Source organism: Ruditapes philippinarum, unplaced genomic scaffold (genome assembly GCF_026571515.1).
Source record: "Ruditapes philippinarum isolate M1 unplaced genomic scaffold, ASM2657151v2 ctg1417_1_1_1_1, whole genome shotgun sequence".
Taxonomy (NCBI): domain Eukaryota; kingdom Metazoa; phylum Mollusca; class Bivalvia; order Venerida; family Veneridae; genus Ruditapes; species Ruditapes philippinarum.
The window spans coordinates 77,728-91,169 of record NW_026860012.1 but is presented as its reverse complement, the minus strand read 5'-3'; the positions used below and the strand labels follow the sequence as shown (position 1 = coordinate 91,169).

The 13,442-nt window shown below is 31.5% G+C and overlaps 2 protein-coding genes across 2 annotated transcripts in view; one reads left to right on the top strand and one right to left on the bottom strand.

Moving 5' to 3' along the window:
* Positions 1–631, bottom strand: part of LOC132758612 (ATP-dependent RNA helicase TDRD9-like) — a 78,713-nt gene extending 78,082 nt beyond the window's left edge. Inside the window, exon 1 of the mRNA XM_060750304.1 lies at positions 375–631. Coding sequence (XP_060606287.1) covers positions 375–547 — 173 coding nt within the window. The 5' untranslated portion in view covers positions 548–631. The remainder of the gene's footprint in view (positions 1–374) is intronic.
* A 4,778-nt stretch (positions 632–5,409) lies between these two features.
* LOC132758610 (serine/threonine-protein phosphatase alpha-2 isoform-like) lies at positions 5,410–12,443 on the top strand. Its single transcript, XM_060750303.1, has 8 exons — positions 5,410–5,545; positions 5,970–6,101; positions 6,508–6,738; positions 7,464–7,568; positions 7,979–8,050; positions 11,038–11,189; positions 11,430–11,561; positions 12,052–12,443. Exons 1-8 carry the CDS (start codon positions 5,500–5,502, stop codon positions 12,163–12,165), a joined length of 984 nt encoding a protein of 327 aa, XP_060606286.1. The 5' UTR covers positions 5,410–5,499; the 3' UTR covers positions 12,166–12,443.
* The last annotated feature ends 999 nt before the right edge of the window (positions 12,444–13,442 follow it).

The following is a 13,442-nucleotide window of genomic DNA, read 5'->3' as shown; positions in this document are numbered from 1 at the left end:
ATAACATAATTTGACTGAATAATAATGTGAGGAAGCTATCCAGCTAGCTTACGGAACGTCGGTGGTTCTACTCAGGTGCCCGTTCATGCCTGAAATAATGCACGGAAGGGCACCTGAGGTCTTCCTCCACCAGTAAAGCTGGAACGTCGCGATATGACCTATACTGTGTCGATGTGACGTAAAACCCAAAACAAACAAACAAAAAAGACTGAATAATACATCTATTACTCATAATCATCCGAATACCCCTACACTCCTACTTTCGTTTTCGCAAAGTAAGGCGTATGACAACCCTTTCTCGGTATCAAGTTGGTTTACCAATGACATATTGAAGTATTTTTAACTAAACAATATCATTATTTATAACGGAAAACCTTTTATAGTGGGGTATATGATGATGCTGTGGTTGTTTTGGCTGCAGTGTAATTGGGTCAATGGCTCTTCCACCAGTGAAACTTTTTGGTACTGTTTTAATCTTAGAAGTCTTCTTGCCAATCTTAAACCAGTCATCAATCTGGTCCGGCGTTATTTCAGGTATCATGCTCATTTTGAAATTTAAAACCGCAGAACTTTTTTCCACGAAGCATGGATACGCTTGATACTATTTTGGTTTCCCAATAATCAAGCTCGCCTATTTGTGGCAAACTTTTCCCGCCAAAACAAAATTCCAAAATATTTGCCGATAAAATCAACTATTTTTGCTAGCCATGCAAATGGGAAGAGGAATCCGTTCGCTGTTATAATATAATAGAGAAAATCATGACTTTCCTTCCGACTAAAATGTTATTGATACCATTTCTTTCATCGCAAACAATTTTTACTTTCATGTTCCAGAAGCCTAAACTCTTTTATCTGTACCACTAAAATATGCAACAGAGATTTTTTGGCGCAACGGGGTGCAAATTTTTAAATATAACGATAAAATACGATTAGCAATGCATTTTTTGAATATGCAAAAATAAAATGTTACTTTCCGACTTTTTTCTTTTCTTTTTTTACCATCAAAAGCATTTTTACAGAAACGGTAAATAAATAAAATTGCGTTTTAGACAAATATTTTACACAAGAATGGAAAAAGGAACATATGCACGTGTTTTAACTACCAAAATATGAATGATTTATATAATACATATAGAATAGTATTTTTCATATTTGTATGGCCATTATTGACGACAGTTATTATATGTCAGTCGCCCAGCACTTCCGGGAAAACGAAACCACATTTCGTAATCTATACATCCCACCGAACATTTTGGTAAATGAAACATTTTGTTCATGATCATGACCAGTTACTCCATAAATAATTTAATAACGTGAGCCTATTTTCAGCACTAAAGTTTTAGAACATATGCAAGCACAGTCATTATGCTGATCAAAACTTCTGTAACAAGTATATATAACATTTGAACGAAAATATCAAAAAATGCAAAAAAACACATTTTCCATTGAAAAATGACATTGACTTGAGATCCCATATATACTTTGGGCGGTCATTACGTGCTTCAAACAAACATACTTTGAAGTTATCAGCGAATGATTTGTCACCATGTATATCCAGTAACGCAAAATGTGCAAAGAACACAGGAAATGTGCAAAAGTAACGCAGAATTGTGCAATTTAGTGGCTAAAACGAGCACCGCGATAAGTAACTGGTCCAATATTTTTCATTGTACATCAAATTGGAATAAATGAATGAGCACCACATACGGTTGCTGAGACATAATACTTTAAACCTCATCAAAAATATATGCATGAAAATGATTATTTTTCAAGATCATTCGTGAAAATGACGACCTGACTGGCGTATTGATGGCGATTTTTAGTTTCGTTGATATCTTTGAATACAATAACGTACGTATTACTTTATGATTTTTTTTAATTCGATGCACCTGAGACATTTTCCAATCTACTCGTGTCATATTACACTTAATTTAGCAGATAAAACGTAATTGAGACAATTTTGACGAGGTAACGCCGAATTCGTGAATGAAGCACCGAAGCAACGGCGGTTATCTCATTAAAAGTAGCTAAATCCTATTTTACCAGCTTCCTTCATATTGTTATACGACACTTGTAGTTTGACAAATGTCTTAGGTATACAAAATATGAAAAAATATAGTTTAAAATGTGTTAAATGTACATATATATTTGACGAAACACAAAAGTCACCTTCAAAACGGTAATCATGTTGTCTTTCTCACGAATGATCTAAAAAAGTAAACATATTCCAGATAAAAAAAAAATGTAATGCTGGTTAAAGTATAATGTCGTAACAGCCGTATGCGCTAATTAATTTCTTAAATTTGATTAAGAATAAAATATTTTGGTTCGTTTACTGACTGTGTTATTCGTTTTGTCGATAGCGTTGCACAGTTTCGGCTTTTACGTACCGGAAATTGCACATTCCTGCGTTACTGGATATACACGGTGTTTGTGTCTTCTTTTTTATCAAGTACTGAAGTACTGACGAAAGATTTTTTAGTCAGATATGTATTTCCTCTAATGAATTATAGACATAAATTAGACATAAAATGGTATTATAATTATGCTTATGGAAATTACTTATGGAAATATTAATTAATGAAATAAATTTTGTTGTTGTTGGTTTTTTTGGGTTTTTTTTGTTCAAGTTCAAATTCATTTTTTTTTCTATTTTCTTGTGGTATGAAAATTAAGATATTTCACTCGTGGCAACCGTCACTCGTGAAATATTTATTTTCATAGCACTTGATGAAAATAAATCCTGTACTTATAGAAAAAAACTTGAATATCCACTATGTATTTAATTTTATGCTGTTAACTGAAACAAAGTTTGATTCTGTGACATGATGTCAGTTTATGTCCCAAGTTTAGTTGCTTGGAGTAGTCTAAAAAGCTCAGCTATTTGTACTATAAGTACATCTAGATACATTAGCATTTTTAATACATTTAAGAATTTAGTTTTGTATATATAAACTAGTATACAGAACAACTGAGTATAAACTAGCTTTATTTTCATAATCAATTTTCTTTCAAATGAAACGAAGTAGAATTTACCTTTTAATTTAAACAAAAGGGTAATATTCAATTAATAAACAAATCTTTCTCAAAAGTTTTGCATTATTTCAATGAAGACCATAATGTTAATGTAAATATATTAAATGTATATAATATGTTTTATATATCGGTTGGTAGTGTGAATGTATAAACTTTAAACTGATCACTTGCCAAGTTCGTGATTATGAAGTACATTTCATCAGTATTTCATCAGAAAATTTACTATCATATGACAAATACACGTGACTCATTTACTTAATTAAGGTAGTCTTAAACCCGAGGTACATTCTACACTTAATAATTCTTTTGTTCCTTCATATATAACATGCATACACACTTAATGATTTTAAAATAAATCGACTCAAAATGTGTGAAATAAACCGAAAATAGTAATTGTTTATTGAACATGCTCAGTATGCCAGAAGCGAGGATGTTATTAATGTATGATTGTCGATATCTTAATAAATTCCTATTAATTAAGACTATAGCTATGAAATTTTGCAGTTATATATAGTTATAGTTATTTTATTTTATTTGAGTCTCATCCATATTTAACAATTTTAAAAGACATATAAAATTACAATTACAATATGGTCATTCTAAAAAGAATTATCTGAGACTATATGTTTACATATATTAACATATACAGTAAAGTTCCACCAAAAAAAGACCACACAAAATGATGGCCCCAACAGCGGAAAGGTCCCATCAGCGAGCCACTTCAGCTCCATAACTTAAACTCTTATTCTTTATATTGCCGAAATTTGCATGATTTTGAAACAATCAAGGTGGTCTTATTAGTGGAACTCCACTGCATATACAATTAATGAACACTATACATGTATATACACTAATCAGTAATCAGCATTTGTGGAACACCGAAGTGTTAACCCCATGTTAACACTTCGTTGCTCCACCCACACCATGACTGCACATAAACCAGACATCAATATTTTCCATATAGTTAGGCAGTTAAAAAATTAATAGGACACAGTTGCTAATCCAGACATAAACTTTATCTAAAATTTATCTAAAAAACAAGCTGTCAAATAAAACACTTAAAATTCTGTCATAAGTAATGATCAGCCCTCTAAAACCAAACTTCTTTACTTAATAAGAATAGAATTGAGAACTAGATAAAAAGTAGATTAGCAACCATGTCTTATCATGTGATAAAAAACCCTTAACTATTATTAAGAAAATCCTACCCATGTGTAAAATTAATTTATTTCGACAATTTACTACCATATATCTGGAGACACCGCAAGTCTGAAGATATATACAAGTATCGTCAAAACAAATATTATCTTATATTTTATATACAATACTTATTTTAAAATGTTTAAAATCATCTACTGAATCTCAAGTGTTGTGATACATATATCTATTTCGAATGTTAAGAATTTGATAACAGGATTTTGCCGCACACTTAACAATATTTGGATTGGAGAGTATAAAGTATAACTTTTCATCATCACTTAAATTTTCAAACCCACTATCTATTTCCATAGCTTTTACAAACAGGTCGTTCCTAATGTCAGAATAAACATTGCAGTACAATAACACATGTTTTTCATTTTCTACCCCTAAATGGCATAAAGGACAAATTCTATCATTTACTGCCAGACGCTCATATCTACCAGTCTCTAGCCTAATTGGGTATACAATAAGCAGCTACAATTAACTTTGCGACATTTGATTAAGTTCATAGGAAACGGACAGCCAAGTCTTCATGCCAGACTGTTGGTGTTGTTTAAGGGAACACATGTCCAAAAATGGTAACAAAATGAAACTTTTGATAAGGTCAGAACATTAAACAAGAAACGGAGATACACAACAAAGTGCGAATTCAATATTCTTAAAAAAATAGTTCAACCCAATAAGTACCTTCTATTGTATATAATTTTTTATATATATCGTGTCCTTTTCCATAAAATGACAGTTAAGTGATGTTTCAACAGAAATAGCATACAAATGTACCTAATTATTACTTTATCAATTATCTCCTCATCGTGATTTCTTGTGAACGCTTCAATTTGCTCTCTGTCACATTTAAATAAATTAATAGTAAGATTTTGCCCAGAAATAACGTTATCAAGAACAAGGGCTCTAAATAATGGAATGAAAATATTTAAGCCATGATTAAAGTTCTCCGCAGAGACAGACAGACAAATAGACAGACAAGCTGGAAAAAAACTAATGCCTCAAATATATTATCTGACCATTATCAGACAAAAATAAATGTTTATTGTACCTGAATACATGTATTTGATACCATATCAAATTATTAAATAAGTAGTTTGCTGGGTTAACATTACCTTAAACTGTAATCCGAAAGTCAATAAACCGATGAATGACGTAGGCAGTCATATAAAACCTTGTTGCTGCGCATTTGTTCATTATTTAACAGACGACAGGCAACGAACACATACACACAGAGCGATAAATAAATCGAAGAAAAAGATGGCTGAAATCGAGATTGACAGCATAATAGAAAAGCTTTTAAACGGTCTCTGTCCTGTTATATCATATGTACTCTTATATAAGCATATGAACCCCTTTTTGTTTAAGTAGAGACCAATTTTGGTTAAGGCAGCCTTCAAGTCTATAAACACTTTCAAAAGTTTTCACTTAACATAAAATACCATTTAAACAACCATTCTCTACTTTTCCTGAAGGCCCAACAATATTTAATTTAATACATATGCTTTATATTCATCTCAAAACAATAACTAATCTGATAAAACTAATAATATTTCGTTCACGAACAATTCAAAATGGCTGCCTCTGTAATATTTATTATTAAGTAAACTAGGTTAGATAATTAAGGAGGAAAATAAATAAAACAAACAATACATGCTAAAACACAATAAAAATGAGATATATTTAATATCAAATGTACATTATAATTATATTTCTTATATATATTTCAGTGCGAGGAGGCCGTCCAGGAAAGAATGTACAGCTCACGGAGCAGGAAATACGAGGACTATGCCTGAAATCAAGAGAAATATTTCTTGCCCAGCCGATGCTGCTGGAACTGGAAGCGCCATTGAAAATTTGTGGTATGTCTGCAGTGGAAGTTTTTGCTGTTTTTATTTAATAATGATATCCATTTCGCGAGGACTTGAGTGCTAATTTATTGATTGCCGCGCAAGTCGATGATGGATCTTGTGGTCCACCTGTTCCATGTGAAGGATTTATTTCTTTGATGAGGAAAGTTTCAATTTCAAAATGTTTTGAAAAAAAAATTGAAAAAAAGGATTGTTTACGTGTCACATAGCGTTGGACTTGTTTGAATTAAAATTAAAATAATGTGCTCGGTTGATTACACGGAATATATAATTATGTTTTAAGGAATGATAACAACTATGTCAAGGTAACAAATATTATTTTCTTTAAATTTGCTTTTACATACACATACATACTTATTTCAACTAAATGTTTAACAGAAATTGATCGTTTTTGCAGGTGATATACACGGCCAATATTACGATTTATTGAGATTATTTGAGTACGGAGGCTTTCCACCAGAATCTAACTATTTGTTCCTTGGCGACTATGTGGACAGAGGTAGACAGTCAATAGAAACGATATCTTTGTTACTGGCATACAAAATCAAATATCCAGAAAACTTCTTCTTGTTGCGTGGTAACCATGAATGTGCAAGTGTTAATAGACAGTATGGATTCTTTGATGAATGTAAGTACATTATAATGATATTTTGGGTTGCCAAATCTGTTTTTCAATGGCATTGAATACATCTATGTAATTATTTTACTTTGATAATAAAAAAGACGAATATCTATATGAAACGTGAAATACTTAATTTACATTCATAACTTTATTTGTGTTTTATGCTATTTCATGCAATTTTCTATGGATAATACTATGAAACTTCAAAACAATTTATGTTGGGTTGTGTAATTATAATTCAAATATTGTGCTTTTTTCGTTGGTCAAACATTTCCTTGTCAACTATACAAATGCTTGCCCTTAATCAACCCCTGGATAACTTGAGTCACTGATATGGCTAAAGGCATTTTATATTGCTGAATTACCAATATAAAGATGAATTATTGACACAATCATGTAAAAGCCGTTTGATTTCTGAAAAATGTTGCCGTTTAAAAACAAAAAACAAAACGAAAACCAACAACATAAATATGGACAAAACCATGCTTGGTTTAGTTGTGCTGTGTATAATTATTAGTTTAAGGTAAATTAGAAAATATGATACAACGTATATTTAATATGCATCACTACCTTCCTTTAATATTAATATATTTTGCATATATGGATGGGTAAGTAAAACCACAAAAGAACTAGTTTATTGTTATTATTATCATTATTATTATGTATGATTGTGATTTGATATCTCTAAATATACTTGCATAATTATTTTTTTTCCGTTTCTACTTAAACAGGTAATAGACGTTATTCTCAAAAGTTATGGAAAACATTTACAGATTGTTTCAATTGTTTGCCAGTAGCAGCTGTAATAGACGATAAAATATTTTGTTGCCATGGAGGTTAGTTCACTATTCCCTTTGCTTTCAGTTTTAGAAATGAATATGTATATATGTTTATATCTCAGCCAGTCCAATAGTATTATCATTGTTTGGATCATTAGCACGTTCTGTATTGAGACATTTGCATCCATGTTTTCATTTCTCTTTTGAGATCACCCAGTTTTGTTTAATTTCAGAATCTTGGCAGATATCTAAATTATGTATTGAGCTAATTTGCACAACCCCATTTCATAGTACTGCTATAAATTATTAATTGTATCAATCATTTACATTGATAATTCTTTACATTTATCAATGATATCAGTTGTTTAAAATTATTGTCATTTATCATAGAGCTATTATTGATCATGCCCATGAATATTTTTATGCCTGTTGTAACTAATGTTATGATATTAACATCTATAATCTAGGAATATCACCAGATTTACAGTCACTGGAACAGATTCGAAGGCTTGCAAGACCAACAGACGTGCCTGATACAGGTCTGTATAATAATACAATACTTAACTTCTTGATTCATTTTCGTTTAATGTTAAACTTTAAAAGAAAATACCTTAAGCCGTAGGAATAAATATAATGACATTTTGACCAAAATATCATTGTTCGAGAAGCTATGTAACTGAAAATATTCTTTTTGCTCGTTCTTCAACACAAAGAACTGACGAATATTCATTTTAATTTCCACTGCCTCTCACCTGCATGTAGTTAGTTTGAATTTGCTCCTTTAAAAAGGTATGTGTTGCCAAATAAACTATAAATTTTGAATATAACTCTGTTCCACAATGTTTGTCCACGTAACTTTTATAACATTATGCAAAACCCGTCGTTCAACTGTTCGGCTTGCAGTGTATTGCAATATTGCGTTGTACCCTTGATGCTTGGGGCGTGACAGATATTTTTCACTTTCCATACTCAACTATTTAATTTGTCTAACTTACTTTCAGTGTTCTCGGCTGACCATACCTTTCCATATTTTTTGTATATTCAAATATAAAAAGTACTTTAACGATGTTATAGTCAATGTAAGAGAATCTGCACGAGTCAGGTTTAGAGCGTTCGTTTCCGTAATCATCATGCTTACAATGAATCTTTTCACACTACCTATTAGATAACAAATAACTATTTGTTACGTGTATACATTGATTTACACGCCCGTTTAACTCACAACGAGTGAAAAATGTCCATCGGTTAAAATGTTGTGAGCAACTTCCGTTCCTCGTTGTGAGCACCCATCTTTGACGTGTGACACGATAAACAAGGTGACTTTTTCATAATTTTTGAAGATTACAGACATTTATGTAAAAATATCGGAATGCAGTTAGCTAGCTATGTGTTTTCCGAGTATGCACATGTAAAGATATTGTCTGTTGGTGGACAATTTGATGGAAATACCGTGCGACGCAGTCACTCGTGGTAGCTGGAAAACTGGAGACAACTTCTCTTTGGACCTAATTTAACATTGAAAACGTCGATTCTGGTGACGTTTTGTGCATTCTTACCTTAAACAGATGCCCACAAGTCATCAGCGTAAATTATTATCTGAAAGTCTTCGTAGAAACGAAGATATACTCTATTTTGCTTTAATCCTCGTTGTGAGCACCATAACCTCGTTGTGAGCAAGACAAGCGCAGTGCTTGTCTGGTTTTAATATGTAATTCAAATGGCAAGAATACAATTTTCAATCTACCAAAAGCAATCAAAACGTTTTTGTACAAAAGTTTTTCTTTGCAATAGTTCTTCTTTTTCTTTTTAAAAGTTTTTTTGAAAATTATTCTTCATATTCACAAGTCATCAGATTAACAGAAGAACTAATCAGTGTAGGTAAATCAGGTATTTTGTTTCGTATAATCTAGTTTGGCTGGAGTGAACATCACGGGAGTTTATGAATATTTCAACAATTTCACAGTCTGTGTGATACACACATACATATGTTTATCCTGAGCTGAAGACTGACCAAGTTATGTAAAACAAGAACTATCACGGTAAGTTGACAATGCCCCTGAAGTGGTGCTTTGTCCTTTGATTTATGGACCAGATAGATTATTTGTTTTTGGACAATTAGATCTTCAATGTGAAGGTAATTCAATGTCAAGGTGAAATACATATAGGTCAGTTGGAAGGTCTTGTCCAAAGGGGCATTGTGTCCAAATATGAATTAAATCAACTTACTTATAAAGAAGTGATGACCAATCTTAAAGTTTTTGGATGTTCTAGAAGGTCATTCACGGTACAAGATAAAAAAAATACAGATCAGTTTGAAGATCTTGCCTAAAGGGGTGTTGTTTCAAAATATGAGTAGAATCCGTTTACTAATAAGGAAGTTTTGACCAATTTTTAAGTATTTGGACAATTTGACCTTCAAGGTGAAGGTCATTCAGGGGTCAAGTTCAAATAAAATAGGATAGTTGAAAGGCCTTGTCCAAAGATGTGTTGTGCCTAAACATTATGCCAGGACATTATGGCCAATCTTAAATGTTTTTGGACAATTTGACCTTCAAGGTAAAGGCCATTCAGGGGTCAAGGTAAAAAAATACAGGTCCGTAGGAAGGTGCTAAGGGATGTTGTGTTCAAATATGAATCAAATCCGTTTTCTAATAAGGAAGTTAAGGCCAATGTAAAAGTTTTCGGACAGATTGACGGACGTACCAACTTTTGATATTTATGAGGCAAATCAGCTCATAAACACCACCTGGACCAACGTCCATTAGCAAAATTAGCTCAAAAATAGCTCTTAATTTGAATTTTATGAGTTTTTGTTCTTTATTTAACTACGGAATGAAGCTCATAAATATCATATATTTGCTCGGACTGACAGACGAACAGTTCAAAACTAATATGCCTCCCTTTGGGGTATGCACAACGTCAAGTGCAAAGAAATGCTGCTGTGCAAAAACGTTTTAATTGCTGTGGTATATTGAAAATTATATTTTCACCATCTGAATAACATATTAAAACCATACACGCACTGCGCTTGTCTTGCTCACAACGAGGTTATGGTGCTCACAACGAGGATTAAAGCAAAAAGGGTATATCTTGGTTTCTATGAAGACTTTCAGATAATAATTTACGCTGATGACTTGTGGGCATCTGTTTTAGGTAAGAATGCACAATACGTCACCAGAATCGACGTTTTCAATGTTAAATTAGGTCCAAAGAGAAGTTGTCTCCAGTTTTCCAGCTACCCCGAGTGACTGCGTCGCACGGTATTTCCATCAAATTGTCCACCAACAGACAATATCTTTACATGTGCATACTCGGAAAACACATCGCTAGCTAACTGCATTCCGATATTTTTACATAAATGTCTGCAATCTTCAAAAATTATGAAAAAGTCACCTTGTTTATCGTGTCACACGTCAAAGATGGGTGCTCACAACGAGGAACGGAAGTTGCTCACAACATTTTTACCGATGGACATTTTTCACTCGTTGTGAGTTAAACGGGCGTGATTTAATAATCTAATTTACAGGTCTGTTATGCGATTTGTTATGGTCTGATCCGGAGAAGGATGTTAAGGATTGGGGAGAGAACGATAGAGGTGTTTCTTTTACATTTGGAAGTGATGTCGTCAGCAAGTTTTGCAACAAACATGATCTTGATTTGATATGCAGAGCTCATCAGGTATGTCGGTAATTTATTATTATAAACCGCATGTTCATATGCTACCCACCTTCATTCCCGTGTGCTCAAAACAGGCATATGCTAATAAAATCGTCAAAACAAGTTCAATTATTTTGATTGAATCTTTTGGATAAAGTCATTGTAAATCGTAATATTTCATTTTTTTAATCACATGACTAAATTCTTTATTTTTTATTTCCAAAGGTATTGTTTACCCAATCAATCTTCTTATCTTTCTAGGTCGTTGAAGACGGTTATGAATTTTTCGCAAAAAGGCAATTAGTGACCATATTTTCAGCACCAAATTATTGTGATTTTGATAACGCTGGAGGGATGATGTCTGTGGATGAAAGCTTGATGTGCTCATTTCAGGTAATGCTAGAATCTTTATTTCAAAAAATCTAAATTAACCATTATTTTCCATATAGAAAGAATATATGCTTAAATTTACATCGTTTGGAAAAAATCACACACAAAAAAAAACCCAGAAGATATTCTATATGTCTCAGCATTTTCGTCATCATTATCTTAATCTCAGTATAAACCGTATCTTTGTCTGTAAGGACCATTCATTTTATTAAGCTGATGATAAGTCATGAAAATTTTCATCTTAAGAACTCAAAATAAAACTAGGTTTTTCTTTAATTGTTTCTACTGCCATTCCTTTCAAAATTACTCCCATTTTTAAAATGCATTGACGTGTAAACAGAATCGAACATTGTATTTAACTTCTGTGCCTGACCTTGTTTCTGTTGTATCATGGTTTTACTTTAACATAGTCAAATAGGTTTAAAAAAGTTTTATACAATTTTAAAAGATTGTCTGAAAACTTCAAATAAAATATATTTTGTTACTTTCTTAGATTTTGAAACCAATGCAGAAGAAACTGAAGTACAAATACGATGGTATAAAATCAGATAGACCTTTGACCCCACCAAGACTTCTCCAGAGAAAATCCTCCGTGAAGGAAACATGAAAAAAGTTTTAAAATTTTCTACAATTAAAGAGATTGATATTGCAAAACTGAAGATCTTACAGTGTCATGACCATCATGGATTCAAAACATTTTCGTGTAATTATTTAAACAGTCGTGTTAGAGCAAGGAAATGTCTAATATTTTGCTTCATTGTAGCAATACATGTATACATATTTTATATTCCACAAAGATTCCATTTGAATCTGCACTGAAGATGGACACATTATGTTTCTGAATTTGAAGCAGTAAAGTTTTGTTTGGTTATATTTTACATACATAAATATATATATATATATATATATATATATATATATATATATATATATATATATATATATATATATATATATATATATATATATATATATATTGAATGCCAATTTTATTAAGTTTGTTATTGAACGGTTTCCTTTTTCTAAGTTTTCTGTGTGAAAGAAGTCGCTTTGTTCGACGCAGAAATTGTGTCGTGTGACTTCTTGATTAATTTGAATTTATGTATATTGCATGTATCTATTATGTCATATTTTGTAGTTCTTTTTAATAAAATAAAATTGTTTTATTGTGTTTTGCCTCAGCAAATTTACTATTATTAATAGAGTGTTTTCTGCCATAGACAAAAATGTCAAATGTCAAATCATATTAAAGTTGTTAATGGCGGGTTTAAAGCTGTGTTCTAAATGTGTTTTCCTTGTTTTCAATGTATTTTAGAAACTACAAAAAGGAATGCCATAAAATATATACTTTATTCAAAAACTAAATAAAGAAGTAAATACACTTAGAAATCAATTCATAAATATTTCGAAGGCAGTATATACGTATGTTCATAGAGCTATGCCATTTCTTCCTTTCTAGAGGCAAACTATTAGGTTTAATTCCAAAGCAGATTATACCTTAAACAGTGACATATATTTGATTTAACTATACCAGTGTTATACGCTGTCGTGTTGGAAAAAATACTGACTTTGTTTAAAAACTAAAATACACACTTAAAATTCTTGATAAGGATATTAACTTGTAATATTAAAGCAATAGAAGTTGTTTTATAGACAATAATTTGTCTGTTATAAAAGACTCTACTGTTATGAAACTCTTGTCATTTTGATTATATATAAGTATTTTAAATAATATTTTTAAAAATAAAGTATATGCGTAAACCCATCTTATTTTCATATCAGTATACTGGATAGTTGATAATATTGGAGTAAGTATAACAGCAAATATTTCAATAGAGTTCTCAACAACAATAGACATATACAACTTTTGGCTCATTTGAATCT

Coding starts and splice junctions, on each gene's coding strand:
- LOC132758610 (XM_060750303.1), top strand. CDS start 5,500: ATGGCTGAAATCGAGATTGACAGCATAATAGAAAAGCTTTTAAACG. Junction 6,102..6,507: donor AGCGCCATTGAAAATTTGTG/GTATGTCTGCAG, acceptor TCGTTTTTGCAG/GTGATATACACGGCCAATAT. Junction 8,051..11,037: donor AACAGACGTGCCTGATACAG/GTCTGTATAATA, acceptor TCTAATTTACAG/GTCTGTTATGCGATTTGTTA.